The 17,261-nt window shown below is 39.2% G+C and overlaps 1 protein-coding gene across 9 annotated transcripts in view; it reads left to right on the top strand.

The window, feature by feature from the left end:
- The window catches only part of LOC119818587 (spermatid perinuclear RNA binding protein), a 139,598-nt gene that overhangs the window by 108,495 nt on the left and 13,842 nt on the right, over positions 1 to 17,261 (top strand). For 4 of the 9 annotated variants that reach the window (XM_038336132.1, XM_038336128.1, XM_038336129.1 and 1 more), the window contains 4 exons: positions 1,575 to 1,709; positions 2,111 to 2,251; positions 9,090 to 9,213; positions 14,888 to 14,932. In XM_038336132.1, coding sequence (XP_038192060.1) covers positions 1,575 to 1,709; positions 2,111 to 2,251; positions 9,090 to 9,213; positions 14,888 to 14,932 — 445 coding nt within the window. Of the gene's footprint in view, positions 1 to 1,574; positions 1,710 to 2,110; positions 2,252 to 9,089; positions 9,214 to 14,887; positions 14,933 to 16,868; positions 17,242 to 17,261 lie in introns of those variants that run through there. The other 5 variants (XR_005286163.1, XM_038336133.1, XM_038336134.1 and 2 more) reach the window with 3 other exon arrangements.

Here is a 17,261-nt window from a genome sequence, read left to right on the forward strand (position 1 = left end):
TACATGAGTTTTGGTAGTGGGTACTATTTATGCTTTGTGGCAGTGAGTAGAGATCTCTTATTTCTTTTTTTAAGTTACCTTAATTGATCAAAGTTGGGTGATTTGTATATGTGTGGGTGGGGGATGAGATTTGTTTGCATAAAAAGTGTTTTGTGATTTGGAACCATCCTTCTAATAATAATGTAATTTATCCCTACCCCCATATTGCCAAACTACACTGTCCTTTGACTTGCTAATTCTCCCTTTTTTCTTGATAGCTACTCATGATTGGTCTGGCACTGAGCCCTTTAAAACCAGGTGTGCATGTATTTCAAGGAAACTGTCCTGATTGCCTTTAAAAGTAATCTTGTGTGGATGGGTGTGTCAGTACATGGGTGTAATCACAGCTCTCAGAAAGTGGTAACCAAAGGAATGAGAATATAAAACTCGAGTTCTACTGGTCAGTGGTAGTGTACATCTTTTATTCCAGTGCTTAGGAGCATAGAAGGAGCTGTGGCCTGCGTTCCCTCCCGGCTCCTGCATGCATGGCTAGCTTTACACAAAATAATTACACGGATACTATTCTTTTAAACACTGCCTGGCCCATTATTGGCTAACTCTCACATCTTGACTAACCCATATTTAGTAATCTGTGTAGCACCATGAGGTGGTGGCTTACCAGGAGAGATCTTAACCTGCGTCTGTCTCGGGTCGGAGAATCATGGCGACTGACTGATTCTGTTTTCTTTCTCCCACAATTCTGTTCTGTCTACTCTGCATACCTAATTTTCTGTCCTATTTAACCAATAAAAGTAACACATAGACAGATGACCCTCCTCCATCATAGGAGGTAGAGGAAGGCAGATCTCTGAGTTTGAGACCAGCCTGGTCTACAGAGTGAGTTCCAGGACAGCCAAAAGCCATGCAGAGAATCCCTGTCTGAAAAAAAAAACAAAACTACAGCAAAAAGCATTGAGTTCTAGCTTGCTTGGGCTAGAAAATGAGCTGAGGTTTCACCTCAGCAGTGCCAAACAGAAGGTTTCTACAGCAGGTACCTGCTCTGTAACAATTTTACTGTACTTTTATTGTTTTAAGCTTCAAAATCCATAGTTTATAGGCTATTGTTTTTTATATTAGACACTTTCAGATATGTTTAGAGGGACTGAGGGGCGTTTAGAAACATCTTTCACATCCAAAATTGAGAGTTACTTCTTGCATACCTCAAGATGGAAATTGTGAATCTTCAAGGCATTATGCAAATTCCAGTTGTTGTATCTGCTTTGTTAGTTACCTACAGTCTCAGAACATGCACAGTTCGGTTCACACCCTGCACTACTGTGGAGTGAGTGGCAATGTTCCTTGTGTTTTTGAATGGGGGCAATCCTTGAAAGGCAGGCTGTTGAAATGACTACTGTAATTACCGCTTACAGAGTTTCATCACCTTAGATAATGTTTCGCCATGAGGATACAAAGGTGATTCATTTTAGTACTTATTAATTAGAATTAATAAATTTACTTTTAGCATAATTATATTAAAAAGAAATTAGGTGTTTTGAAGTCTTGATTGACCATCTTATCTTCCCTGTCTTTTTTAGGTAAGAACTCAGGGTCCTATTCTCACAGCAAGTGGCAAAAACCCTGTAATGGAACTCAATGAAAAAAGGAGAGGTCTCAAGTATGAACTCATCTCAGAGACAGGTGGAAGCCATGACAAGCGCTTTGTAATGGAGGTGTGTACCTAAATACATACCTACCTTATTTTTTATCTCACAGACATGAACTGATAGCAAAAAGCATTTTATTTTAGACTTCTGTTAGCTTTTATTAAGAGCACTATTTGACTTTCAGTATTTTCTTCCTAAAATTTTTTTAGATTTATTTTATTTTATATGTACTAATGTTTTGCTTGCATGTATGTATGTGTATCATTGCCTGTTGAATCCCCTGAAAATAGAGTTATAGACAGTTGTGAGCCACATCTGAGTGCTGAGAATTGAACATAGGTCCTCTAAAAGAGCATCAAGTACTCTTAACTGCTGAACTAATTCTCCAGCCCTACTCTATCTTCAAGTTAAAAGACATGTACAGGAAGTTTTCTGAGATTACTGTAAAGTTATGCTTTTAATTTCAGGTAGAAGTAGATGGACAGAAATTTAGAGGTGCAGGTCCAAACAAGAAAGTGGCCAAGGCAAGTGCAGCACTTGCTGCTCTGGAGAAGCTGTTTTCTGGACCCAATGCAGCAAATAATAAGAAAAAGAAGATCATTCCTCAGGTATGAATGAAGCAACCTTTGTAATATTCTCAAGTTAAATATCCTATTTATTTGTCATTTTAGTGTCTCCTTAAATTTTATTTTTTTTAAACCCACACTTGGGAAGTAAGGCAGGTAATTAGATTCCTGTTAGTTCTAGGCCGGCTTAGTCTATATAGTGTGTTCCAAACCAACCAGGACTACATTTTTATCTGTGTAACTGTGAATGTATGCCACATGTGTGAGGGTTTCTACAGAGCCCAGAAGAGGGTGTGAGGGTTTCTCTGTAGCTTTGGAGCCTGTCCTGGAACTAGCTTATTGTCCATGTTGGCCTCAAACTCACAGATCTACCTGCCTCTGCCTCCTGAGTGCTGGGATTCAAGGCGTGCGCCACCACCTCCCGGCTCCCCACCATATTTTTAATTGGTATATAAAATAAGGGGTTTCATTGTGATTTTTCCTTTTGGTTTTTTTGAGACAGGGTTTCTGGCTGTTCTGGAATTTCTCTTAGTAGACCAGGACTAGCCTTAAACTCAGAGATCCACCTTCCTCTGCCTCCCGAGTGCTGGGATTAAACACAGGCACCACCACTGCATGGCATGGATTATTGTGACATTTTTATACATGTTTGCCATTGTACTTTGTTCTCCCAATCCACTGCCCTCTCCCCTGTCCCAATCCCTTCTAACCCAATGCTGGCACTTTTCTCCTCTCAAATGGTCTTATTTTGTATAATATAATCATCTCCATTTCTACCAATTTTTCTGGAAATACCATAATTTCATTATCTTTTTGTTTTTGTTGTTGTAGTTTTTTTGTTTATCGAGACAGGGTTTCTCTTTGTTACAGTCCTAGCTGTCCTTGAACTAGCTCTTATAGACCAAACTCAGAGATTCTCCTGTCTCTGCCTCCTGAGTGCTGGGATTAAAGGCATGCACCATCACCACCTAGCCAAATTTCATCATCTTTATACCTAATAAAATCAATCTCTCTCTCTGTTCATGTATGTGTGTCTATGTTTGTGTGTATATCATATTTTCTTTATCCATTTATCTATTCTTCTAGTCTCATTCTGTGTCTTGACTATTGTAGATACCTCAGCAATAGGTATGGATATGCAAGTATCTTTGTAGTATAGACTTAGAATCCTTTGGGTTTAGCTGTGTTAATATTGTAGTTTTACTTCTAGTGTTTTGAGGAGCCTTGGTATGATTTCCATAGTGGCTATCAAATTTATATTTCTACCAGGAGCAACTGAAGGTGCGTCTTGTTAAAAAAAAACACTTATTTTATGTCTTTTAATGTTTTGCCTGGATGCACATATATGTCCATCATGTGTATGCTTAGTGCTATAGATCCCCTGAAACTGGAGTTAAAGACAGTTTTGAGCTGCCACATGGGTGCTGGGAATTGAACTTGGGTCTTCTAGGAAAGCAGCTAGTTTCCCAGCCACTTAGCCATTTCTTTAGGCCCCATGAATAAGGATTCTTAATCTACATCCTTGCTAGAATTTGTTGTTTCTGTTTCTGTGTGTGTCGTTAGGGTGGTGGGGTCATACACATTGGTAAATCTAAGGGCCTTGGGCATGCTAGGCATACACTCTACCACTTATTTATATCTCCGGTCCTGTTTTCTGATTTGGGTGAGTTGAAACCTCAGTGTAGTTATCTTTTTCTGTGATGTATTGAACATTATTTAAAAAATTTATGGCCATTTATATTTTTCCTTTGAGAACTGTCTATTCAATTCATTAGCCTATTTACTGAGTGATTTTTTTTTTTGTGTTTAAATTTTCGAGTTCTTTACAAATTATTGATTATTCCCTGTGTGATGCCAAGATTTTTCTCCTGTTCTGTACATTGTCTTATCTGTCATTTTGATGGTGATTTTCTTTGCTGTGTAGTGGAAGCAACCCCATTTGTCCATTCTTATGTTTATTTCCTATGCTATTGAAGTTATTTCAGAAAGCCTTTACCTGTGCCTAGATCTTTATTTTATACTCCCCTTAGCACTTTCAGAGTTTAAGGTCTTTGATACATTATGATTATAAACCTAATCTGTCTGTCTGTCTGAGAGATTGGACCTTAGTTTCATTCCTCTACATGTGGATATCCTGTTTCTTTATTGATGAGGTGATCTTTTTTCCAATGTATGTTTTTGGCACGTTTGTCAAAAAGTAAGTGCCCGTAGCTTTGTGGTCTTATTTATAGATCTTGCAGTTTACTTCTTGGTCTGTGTGTCATTTTGTGCTAGCACCATACTGCTGCTGTTATTATAGCTCTGTAGTGTAATTTGAGATAAGCTGTTATGGTGCTTTGTTTTAAAGTTCATTATAGAGATCATTCATCTCTGATTGGGTATTTTGGTTAGAAGGTGTTAGGAATTTGGCAAATTTGTTATATATATATATATATATATATATATCAAAGTTACTAATTTTTGTTAATTTTATATTCTGCCACTTTGCTAAGAGTATGTACTTTGTTTATTTGTTTGTTTATTTATTATTTTCGAGACAGGGTTTCTCCGTGTAGCTTTGGAGCCTGTCCTGGCACTTGCTGCATAGACCAATTTGGTCTATAGAGGTCCACCTGCTTCTGCCTTTCAAGTGCTGGGATTAAAGACATGTGCTACCACTGCCTGGCTAGATTTAACAATTTTTTTGTGTGAAGTCTTCAGGGTCTTTTAAGTATAGGATCTTGTTATTTGCAAATGAGGTAATTTGACTTCTTTTCTGTTCCCCACTTATGTGACTGCTCTAAGTAGGATTTTGAGCACTATATTATGTAACAACAGAAAAAAATGGCACCCATCTTATTTCTCATTTTTTTCTCACATTTAGTATAATGTCAACTATAAGTTTGTTATATATAACATTTCTTAATATTGAGGTTTGTTCTTTCTATTCCAAGTTTCTTTGGGGCATTTTTTTTAAATTCTTTTTTTTTTTTTTTCATTTGTTGCAGGAAGGATGCATACATGTCAAGGCATGCATGTGAAGTTAGGACAACTTGACATCCTATACCATGTGGCACAGGGGCTCTAACTCACATCAGGATCAATGACTAAAGCCATTTTTTTAAATCGTGAAGCGATGTTAAACTCTGTCAAAAAGCCTTTTCTGCTTTTATTGAGATGATCCTATGATTTCTGCCTTCAAATTTGCTTATGTGCCACATAAGTTTGTGAAATTGTGTATCCTTAATGTCTTGGCAGCTTTCTCTTTGTGACAGGTTATAAGTAATATATATCAAGATACAACTTCTGTTCAGTGGGTATTTGTTTCTGCCCATAATTTTGTGGAGAGTGAAGTCATTATTGGTACAGTGAGGAATAGAGGTGATTTGGGCTTTGCAGTAAGAACATTTGTCTAGTTCTAGTCACTGCCTGTCTGCTGGAGCTTACTCAACCCCCATCCCCACCCCTGCCCCCACTTTTACCAAGATGCGCTTCTTTGTTGTGGTGGTGGTAGTAGTAGTTTGTTTGTTTGGGGGGAGAGGAGAGACAGAAATTCTACTCTGTGGGTAGCACACACATGATTGTGTTGTCCATGTAGACTACCGCTTTGGGAATGTTAGTGCCACTTGGAGGCCCAGAATCTTTATAAATTATTAAGATATTTGGGAAAGATGGCCTCTTGGTTATATGTATTAGTATGAGATTTTTCTAGACATTTATGTCTGAATTATATAATTCTGAGGGGAAAAGATAATGTAAGTAAAATATAAGACATATTGTCTTTCTCATAGTGAGTGCTGGTGGTAACACTAATGGCTGAATATATTATGTGATGGAAACAAATATAATAAATGTTTATACTAATGAAAGGAACTTAAACTATTTGAACCTTAACGAAACATATTTAGATTCTTTCACATATGGTAAATCCATTTTAGGAGGGTAGAACACCATCACATTTTACAGAGGAAGAAATTAGGAAACTTGTAGATGATTACATGATTGATAAAGTTCCTTGTCAGAGGCACTGGGAGTAGAAAGGATTAGGGGAGGAATCATCAAGGAAAATCAAAGTAAGCATAAAATGTGATAGTGAGCCTGGCAGTGGTGGCTCACACCTTTAATCCCAACACTCAGGAGGCAAAGGCAGGTAGAGCTCTGTGAGTTCAAGGCCAGCTTGGTCTACAAGAGCTAGTTCCAGGACAGCTAGGACTGTTACACAGAGAAACTCTGCCTCATAAAGGAAAAAAAAAGTTATAGTGAAACCACTGTACTTTCTTTGCTAAGGGGAAATTTTTAAAAGTAGCAATTATAACTGGGTGCAGTGGCAAATACCCTTAATCTTAGTACTGCAGAGGCAGATGTAAATGGATCTTTCTGAGTTTGAGAGTTTGAGGCCAGCCTGGTCTGTATAGTGAGTTTCAAAGAAAATCAAAACAAAACTTATTACTCTCATTCTTTTAAATGATGAAATAGGAAAAATAACTTTAATTTTCATGTGGATACATAGGAAAAACCAGTCTTAGAAATGTGTTCCAAGGAACAGCAGTACTCCTATGTGACACTGTCTAGACAAGAATGAAAGCCAGAGTACCATGACACAGCAGAGTCACAAGTGTCAGGGAAGTTGCTGCTACTTTAATTCTGGGCACAGACTGGCTCTATCTGATGGTGAGAAAATTGCTGCCTAGGTGCTAGTCTCTGTTTGCTTTCAGGGCTTCTTTATTGGTCCTGTAATCTGAAATTTTAGATGAAAACAGAGAGAACAGCTGAGAAAATCATGGTAGCAATTGCATGTTCCTGTAGTTCCCCACTGTTAAATCTTCTTCTACTTATTTCTTTTATTAACTTTGCTTTGGTGGGTGACTGGGTTAGTTAATGATCAGGGTGGTTGGATTTTTTGAGACTAGTTCTCATGCTGTGATGCAAGCCAATCTTTAACTTACAATCCTACTGCCTGAGCCTCCTAAGTGCTAGGATGGGTACTCAGCACCATGCTTAGCTCTACTCTCCCTTAGATGTCATCATCATTTATTTCCTCTATAACTACTTCTGGCTCCAGAGGTAATGTGGGGATTGTGGAAGGAAGACTGACAGTGAGAAACTGTTTCTCCTGGTTTTTCTGAGGATTATAGCAGATGCACATCCAGACTGATAGGACCATCACGAATAGATGTCCTTCTAAACCAGGCTTCAGCAGCAAAAGGCCATGAACAGTTTGTTGCATATTTCATCCATCTTGACATTTGTTTTGTAACAAAAGTAAAATTAAGCAAAATCTTTATAGAGGTATAAATGTAAAAATAAAGTATTTTCAATTCTTTCAGTGAAAATTGGGTCAATTATTTTCTAGATTAAGTAGAAAGATCTTTGTCACCTTGGTATGCATTTCCCATAGGAGACATCCTCCACTTGAGCAGGAAATTTTATTATTTACAAAGCCTATATTCAGGGGCTGGAGCAATGGCTCAGTGGTTAAGAGCACTTGTTCTTGAAGACAGCTCGAGTTTGGTTCCCAGCACGGACTTGGTGGCTCCAGTTCCAGAGGACTTAATGCCCTCTTTTGACCTCCACTGGCACCAGTTATACATGTTGTGTACATACACACACACAGGCAAAGTCATACATGTGTTATATACACACAGACAGAGGCAAAGCACTGATAGACAAAATTAATTAAAAATTTAACCTGGATTAAAGTATTAATTAGATAATGAAGTTTGTTAGTGGTAACATAAATTAGATCTGTGTGGGGATACTCTGACATCAAATATGATTACTTTGAGCTCAACTGTGTCTTTTTTTTTAAAAATATCCATTCATTTTTAGAAATTTTCTACACTAGAAACTATAAAATTCCTGTATTCCATGTGCTTGCTAGCCAGAGAGCAATGTTTTGTATATGGCTTGGCTAATTTCAGAAAAAATGAAGTAACTGTCTCTGTGTATATCTATCTGTTCTACTTTGGAGGTTTCTTATGGCTGGTCAGAGCTGAGGTTCTGAGGTTCTAAAGGTCGGCATCATCTGTTGTGGGTTTTGACCACAGGAAGGGTCCAGCAGTTTCTAGCTGGCACTTTTTGTGTGTCCCCACACCCGCTGCCTTCTACATGGTTTGAGTTTTTATTGTATTTTTGTACTGAAAAAGAAATAAAACTAGACACAGTTTGATTTCTGAAATGTTAGGGATCTTGTTACTTTTTTCTCTTAGTGTTGATGTATACTCACTGCTGCTACTAATGTAAGAAAAACAAAGTAAGTCTCATCCTCATTTTATAGTTAATGGGGTAGAGTGCCTGAGAGAGATGTGATGTCATTAGTCTTCCATAGCATTCGAAGCAAGTGGAGGTTTCAGGTAGTGTTTAACTTAATGATTAGTACATAAAAACACAAGCATGTGTACATAAGGCAGAAGAAACAACCTCAAAGAAATCCCAGGAACTCCTGAAATGATAAAGGACTGGTTCATCTTTGCTCTTCCTGTCTTAGTCTGTCTTGTCTTGTCTTTTCTTGTCTTTTCTTTTCTTTTCTTGTCTTTTTTCTTTTCTTTTCTTTTCTAACCTTACTCAGGTTCACAAGTTTATTGCTGGAATATTTTCTGCCTCTAGGTAGAAAATTCAGTGGCTTTTAAACCAATGTGTCATGTGTCTATAATGACTTTGGATGTAATTTGACCACTCAAATTTGTATGTAGAAGTTTTTTCCTGGGTGAGATATAGTCACTCGGTATTTTCATGTGTTCAGCATGTTCTTCAGAGTAGCTTGCTAAGATAGCTGTCATTTCTGTTTTGCAGATAGTCTACTGAGAAGTCTTCCGGTAAATGGCTTACTGAAGCTCCATAGCAGATGAGAGACTGAAAATTTTTTCAGTGATGAAATAAATTATTACTGTTGTTACTACAGGCAAAGGGTGTTGTGAATACGGCAGTATCTGCAGCAGTTCAGGCAGTTCGGGGAAGAGGAAGAGGAACTCTGACAAGGGGAGCATTCGTGGGGGCTACAGCAGCTCCTGGCTATATAGCTCCAGGTTAGTGCCACTTGCTAAAGATCCAATGCCTTTTTGATTCCAGGCCTGAAGAAACAACATTTCCAAAGTTCTGTGTGGTCTCTGGAAATACCACACATGTATAAGAGGAACAAACACGAACACACACACACACACACACACACACACACACACACACACACTTGTATGTACGTGTATATGTACATAGCTTCAAAAGGGATCTTCTGAGTAACTAAAACCTTTCTATAGGGAGAAGAAAGATAAGTATGGCTGACTTTGGATGAAGGAACATACTTTGATAGGGTGGGAATGGGTGGTGCAGGATGGAATCTAAAAGCTGTTCTACAAATTTTGATGCTTGGACAGCAGAGCAGGATGTATCCTGTGGGGGATACAGTCATGCTTGGTTTACCTAAATTGCTATGGAGCTTCTTAATAGGGTGAATCCTGGTTAAATTAATATTTATGTATTTCAATATTTGAGAACAGTCAAATATAACACAAACAGAAATATGGGGGAGAGAGTGTGTGTGAGAGAGAGACAGCGTGTGTGCATGAGTATGTGTGTTGGGGGGATTTGTGGGATGGATAAACCTTGCTTTTACAGAGCTCATATATACAAGGTATGCCATATAAGTTACTTCACTTTTTAGTCCTCAGCGTTTCCTTAGGTGGAAGGTAGTTTCCAGGTAGGTCAACCAGGTCTGGGTGAAACAAGCAGCATAGGTAGGTCTTTGATGCTGGTGCTAGCATTCCCGAAGCTATTGGTCTTTTCATTTTAACACATGCTTGAGTGAGATCCAGAAAGCTGCCCACTATCAGCCTTCTGTTCAAATCCATATGTTGTTTTAAACATGGATGTCCAGTTGGCTTGTTAAAGTGACATTCTTTGCAGCGGTGAAGCAGTGAAAATTTTCACTTGACAAGCCATTTGTATTTGTTGACCAAGATGAAATTTGTATGAACTTTAGGTCTCTCTCTCTCTCTCCTTTTTGTTTGTTTTAAAATTAGGGACTGTCCCTAAGAATTCCTTTAGAATTGTTTCACTGTGCATTTTGTTGCCATTTGGGAAGTTTTATGAATGATGTGCTTTGGAATTATAAGTTCACTCTGGTTGTATTTCCAGAGGATATGTCTTATAGAGTTCTCTTGCTTTGAAACATACCATAGATTTTATCCTTGTTGAGTTTACAGTGAGAAAGGAAAGTAACAAAAGTAACCAAATAACAAAACTTAAAACTGAGTCTTGGAGGAGACAGGCATCATGTGGTGAGAATGTAACAGAGTACCTCGATCTAGTCTAGTGATTCCACAAAGGCTTCCCTGAGGAATTGACACTGGAATGGAGTGTGGAGAGTTAGTAGGGGTTAATTGAGAAGGCTGGGATGGAAAAGCAAATTGCATGTGCAGAGACTCACTACTGTTGTTGCAGGCTTTCTGAATAGAGAAATGAGGCTCTTTTGCAGGCAGAAGTTTATTGTGTGCTAGCATGGTTTCTGGAAATTTTCCTAAAAGGCAAAGAGCCGTTAATATCTCAAAAAAAGTGTTTTGTACAGTTTTGGCTTCTTTATCACCCATATGAGGTAATTTACATTCTGAATAGGTACTTTAAATTAGTGAGGCTAAAAGTGCTGGAATGAGGACAAAGGAAGGCTGGTTGCAGAAGAGATGTGTTAGAGTTGCATGTTTCTTCTTCTTGGCTCTTGGAGGGCCCCTGCCACAGTACTAATGATGAGAACTTGACCTATTCGATGAAACAGAAACACTGAATAATTTGGAGGATGGAAAACATGGCAGTGGGATGTACAAGTCTTTCTCTGTCCTGCTAGCTCCCAAGTAATGACATGGAAGCTTTTTAATAGTTATAAAAGCTCAGCCTATAGCTTAGGTTTGTTCCTAACTAGCTCTTATAATTTAAATTAACCATTTATACTAATCTGTGCTTTGCCTCATGGCTCATGGCAGATACTTCCTGCACATCCTGCTTGCTCTGCATCTCCCCTTTTTTCTTTACAGAGTTCTTTCTCTGCCTGGAAGACCCACTTATACCTACTGCCTAGCTATTAGCCATTCAGCTTTTTATTACACCAATCACAGCAATACATTTTCATACTGTGTACAAATATCCCCCAACATTGGGAAGAACTTGGGGTTGGGGGGAAGTGTGAGCTAAAGTTGATGAGTTATCCAGTCCTGGAGTCTATGGCTTGGATTTTGTTTTAGGATCTTAAGTACAGTAGAAAGTCATCAAGGGTTCTAAGGAGAGATTGGCAAACTTGTATGTTATTTGGAAATATTACTCTTTCTATAGGGTAAAGAATATATGCAAGGACCGACATGGGCATAATGGCACACTTTAAAAGACTGTTGTACATGTGTTACTTGTACAGGAGACTGGAAACTGGTAAATGGTGCAAGGATAGACGGATGACAAGATGAGAACAGATTACAGAAAGCAACATTGTTCATAGGTGGAATATTTAGACTGAAGAGTGAAGTTTCAAGAGTACTGCCAAAGTTTTTTTCATTCCCTTTTTAAAATTAGATTTCTAAAAAATACCAATCCAAGTTTCCACTCCCTCCCCCCTCTACTCCAAACACCGTCCTACCCCACTCCCATCTAACCCCCAGAGAGGGCAAGGCACACTGCCCTGAGGAAGGTCCAAGGCCCTTGCCACTACATCCAGGCCGAGCAACGCATACATCCAAAGAAGATCCCAAAAAGCCAGTACATGCAGCAGGGACAAATCCTAGCCCCACTGCCAGTGGCCCTCCAGTCTGCCCCAGCCACACAACCATCAACCACACACAGAGGAACCAGCTTGGTCCCATGCCCATTCCTTCCCAGTCCGGCTGGAGCTGGTGAGCTCCCATCAGCTCAGGCAAACTGTTTCAGTGGGCGAACCCATCGTGGTCCCGACCTCCCCCGCCCACATTCTCATTCCTTCCACTCCTCAGCCGGACCCTGGAAGCTCAGTCCAGTGCTCCCACGTGGGCCTTGACTGCTGGACAAAGGCTCTATGGTGATATTTAAGATAATTATAAGTCTGACTATAGGACAAGTCAAGATCGGGCCCTATCTCCTCTATTGCCCAGGGTTCTAGGTGGGGTCATCCTTGTGGATTCCTGGGAATTTCTCTAGGTTTCTAACCCTACAATGGCTCCCTCAGTCAACATATTTCTCTCCTTGCTCTCTGTCCTTCTTCCATCTCTACCATCCCATTCCCTCAAGTTCTCCTCTGCTTTCCCCTCCTCCTCTCCACTCCTCTTCTCCTACTTCCCTTCTCTCCCCACCCTCATGCTCCCAACCCTGCCAGTCAATCCTGTTCCTTTCCAATTTCCAGGTGGATATATATATATTTTCCTTTGGGTTCACCTTATTACTTAGCTTCTCTAGGATCATGAACAAACAAAGGCTCAGTGTCCTTTGTTTTATAGCTACTAGCCACTTTTTTTTCTTTTAAGCGAGTAATGCCAAAGTTTTAGCTTGATGAAATAGGAGGGTCATTTCATGGGATGAAGAAGTGTGACAGGAAATGGACATGTAATTTTCAGTTTGTGTCCAACATTAAGATACCTTTCTATTGAGCTGGGCAGTCATGGTGCACGCCTTTAATTCCAACACTCAGGAGGCAGAGGCAGGTGGATCTCTGTGAGCTCGAGGCCAGCCTGGTCTACAAGAGTTAGTTCTAGGACAGGGACCAAAGCTACACAGAGAAACCCTGTCTGAGGGGAAAAATTTTTTTCTTTCTTATGCCTTACTTTCTTTATTGATAATTAATAGCTTTGACATTTTTCATTTCAGTAATGGGTATTTATTGAGATGAGTCTGTTTTTTGATGACCTTTTCCTTTGGGGCTCAATTTGGTAACTTCTCTTGTTGCAAGATCTTTGATTTGATTCTTGCCCAAGGGGTATGCAGCTGCATTTATCCTGTGATGCTGAGCAGGATTGTGTGTGTTTCCTGGTTGCCAGATCTTCTGTCTTAAGCCATTGCTTTGACCTCTGTACAAGGCTTGTTTCCTGAAACTTAAAAAAAGAAAAACCAAACCAATAAAGAATTAAGGGCAATAAAGAATTAAGGTTCATATGGATCTTGATGAGTTCTGTCATTAGTGAATTGTCTTATGTCCAGGGATGGCATAGGTGAACGTTCTTACATGTATTTTAACTTCCTTGCCCATGGAGCTGCTGTTTGTAGTATGGATGCTCAAAGAGTCTTTATGGAACTCAGCCTTTTTGCTTAGTTAAAGGTCAGGGTTAAAATCCTAGTGGCCTAATCACTGGCCAACTTAACTAGTTACCAGTTTCAACTCTTTCAGTAAAACTTTTTGACATTGTAGGTTAAAGAACTAGCTCTCATTCCCTGGAATACATTTATGAAATGGGTTGGACAATGGAGGAGACATTAGTCCTGGGGAGTTGATCCTTGATGCCAGTTTCAAGGATTTTGAGCAGCACAAGTAGTTCTAGAGCAGTTGTGATATGATTTTGTATGAAAAATTTAAATTTGAATATGTTTTATATAGCATCCATGTCATGTTGTGTTTTCAGACAGGGTCTCACTTATAGCCCTGGCTGGCCTGGAACTTGCTAAGTTGTAGAGCTTGAATGTACAGAGATCCACCTGTCTCTGCCTCTCAACTCTGAGATTAAAAGTATGGGCCATCATGCCCAGCCTGGTTTGTTTCTATGTATTACTTAGAGGCAGGATCTTGATTCATAGGTTAGGATGCCCTGGAACCTTACTCTATGAAGCCTATGTCTACCTCAGCATCTGTAGTACTGGAATTACTAGTGTGCATGACCGTGATGGGCCTTCATTGTAGTTAGAGCCCAGTTAAAATGTGATCCCTGGAACTTGGCCAAACCATTTCATATTTGTATGCTTTTTGTTTTTCTGAAAGATGGAAAATTGCAGTTTTTATTAATATGGTGTATCTAAACCTTACAGAAACACTATAAAGAAGCTTGGATTTTCCAGTTTAAAAGATGGGAATATGGCAAATTGTGTGCTCCTTGTTTAAGGATGTGTGAGCAGTTAGTGTCTGGATTAACTCATTCAAAAACAGTTGTTTTCTTAGTAATAGTTTTCACTTATTACAATCAGTTTTTCTTTTATAGGCAAGAGACACTAATATATCAAGTTACCAACTTTTACAGGGAGACTTTGAGCTGGAGTCTGGCATTCAGATACTGTTAAGTTGTGGACCTTGTCACTGGGCTCATGACCTGACCCAGATATGCGCTTTAGTGGCATTTGAGGCTGCAGCTCTGTCACTCTTTTCTGAAAGGAACCATGGAAAGTTTCCCTGTTCCATCTTTGAGAAATTGGTGATTGAGGTGATTCTAAGTATTATTTTGGCTAACAAATGCTGTTTGTTCTGCTAAGTTTAGGTGATAAAAAGCTACGATGTGACCTTTGTCACTTTAGTGGAGCATACAGACAAGTAGATAAATTACAGTAAGTATAGAAGTACAGATGGAGGGAGTGCGAGAGAGAACACCATTGAACAGAACAAGAGAGGAGGCGTATGTTAGAGTAAGTTAAGGAATTCTCTATAGGTCATAATGTGAGACTTCTACACTTAAGCAGGACTAGGGGGTGACTGAGCTGTAGGGCTGCTCTTGGCCTTCCAGAGTCTGGAGTATTCCAAGTAAGCCTGAACTAATTGCTCTTTTCTTGTTTGACCAGGTTATGGAACACCATATGGTTACAGCACAGCTGCTCCTGCATATGGTATGTATACCTTCTTACTGATTATTCTTCCTAGCCTATCTCTCACAGCAACCCAGAGCATAGTTTGTAATCAGGGTTTCCAGAAACAAGTTGGAGGATCTCAGATCTAATCATTCTAGTGATTCAACTTAAATTCCCTCAAATGCCACAACCTTGTGGTTCTTGGTTTGGTTGAAGTTGCTCTTCTCTCTGCTTTGCCTGATTGGAGAACTGCTTGTTCTTATTGCCTGTTTCTGACCATATTGAAGTGTTAAATATTTGAAGTAATTCTTACAGCAAACCTATACTCCATTCAAAGGCTACTGAAGGGCCACACCCAGTTTTTAGCATGGCCACCTACCAGTTACATGGCCACATTGTTAGTTTCTGTATGTGTATTTTATGAATGTGGGTGGTTTGAGTCAAATAAAGGAAGCCATCACTTTAAATTTGTACCCATTAGTCTTTGCTATACATTTTCCTTTGGGAATGGATAGATGTCATTGGTCCCACAGAGGTGATGGGGTTTATTGTCAATGTTACCTGTTCTTCTTCAGAAGTCAGTAGCTGATGGTAGAAAATCCTAGGTTTGTCACTTCTTTCCTTTTCAAAATAAAAAGTAGCAGCAGATATGTGAATGAACACTAATGGCCCTTTGGATAACTTTTGAATGAGGTTTATGTGGCAATGGAGGCAGTAGGTTTGGAGTCAGTGATATGCTGTTAGACATCTTTTGTAACTCAGATGTTGAATGTTACAGAATCAGCCACCATCTACAGGATGCTTGACAAAGAGTAAAAGAGAGTGTGTGTGTGCACGCACGTGCATGTGTGTGAGTGTGTGTGTCCACACAGCCCCAAACCAGGCATGCATGCACATGGAAGGCAAAGGTCCTCTATGCATTGCTATTTGTGGCATGAATCCTCTACATGAGCTCAGACCTTCACCTTGTGCCCTTTCTCTTCACACATCAACTTTACTATTTTGTTTTGATGACAATTACAGGTTCTTAGACATTGTTTTGCTGAAGTGTAGAGTTTGAATAATTTGGCAAGGGTCAAATACATGTAGAAGGTTTTGTTTGGGCAAAGTACAGACTTAGGTACTATGCCTAGTTGTTTCCTCTGGCACACTCATGTGGCTCAGTCTTCCCCATATTCTGAACTAGAGTAATCCTAAATATGGGGGCTAGGGACTATTCCAAGAATATGTTTTTACCTACAGTTCTTTCTGAATTCAGACTGCTGGAGTCTTTTCAGTTTGGCCATTGGCATTTGCCCTTTTCTCTAGTTTTTGAATGTCCAGAATACCTCATTCTTCTAGAATGGGGTCAGTTCCTAACCTAGACACAGCACATTTGACTTATTTGCTCTGCTATGCCTTTTGTGAGCACCAGAGCTTCTACTCTCAGTTGTGTGTCAATCACATAATAATAAGAATTTATTATGGTAAAGTGTTGCTAGAGACTCTTTCTTTTAAAAATTTGGTTTTTAGCCTCTTCAGTTACATCCATGTTTTCCCTCAGTCTTTTTAATTTTTCTCTCCTGGTTTGTCCTTAACATTCTTTCACCCTGTGACCTCTGAGCCTCAGTAGGCTCCTCTTTCATGTGCCATATAACTGACTTCCAAAGCTGGCGTTATTTGATGCCCCATTTTTCACATAAAGGATTTGGTTTTTAAATGTTACTGTGATGCAAATCTACTAAAACAATGCTTTATTTTGGCTGTAAGGTAAATATGTCTTTTGGCCTTTGTAAAGCTGTTGCATGTGGGGTTATCTCCCTCTGATCATCTGGTGCTCTTGAATACCTGCTGTTGCTGCTTTGTGATTTCTCCTAGGTTAAACATCAGCATAAAGACAGGGGCAGATTTCAAATCCTTCTTTAGTGTGCAGGAGTTTGTGAGGCCACAAGAACGCATTAATTAGAAATTAAGAAAACAATATTAATCTTTCCAGATTTGCCATGTCAGCATTAGTGGTCATCCATGAGAAGACAACACCTGGTTGGTGGCTCTGGTTGGAGCTTTCTTTCCTGGGAGTTGATGCCTGCACAGAAAGTCTTAAATTGTGACATATTTCTCCTAAATATGTCATATACCATCTTCTTTACAATTCATGCCTACTCACTCAGATGTCATTTCTGAGAATCATTCTGTGATATAGGCATTTTACTTTTGAGCAGAAAACATGATGTATCAAAATAGAAAAGCAATTGATTTGTGAGGTATTTGTGGGCCTCATCCAAAATGGCATATATAAAATGGACTGACTAATCTGGAAATGGTTAATGATAATTATTGTAAGAATTTTTTTAACCTGAAATTTTTATTAGAGTCCTTTCCGTTTCTT

Source organism: Arvicola amphibius, chromosome 7 (genome assembly GCF_903992535.2).
Source record: "Arvicola amphibius chromosome 7, mArvAmp1.2, whole genome shotgun sequence".
Lineage (NCBI taxonomy): Eukaryota > Metazoa > Chordata > Mammalia > Rodentia > Cricetidae > Arvicola > Arvicola amphibius.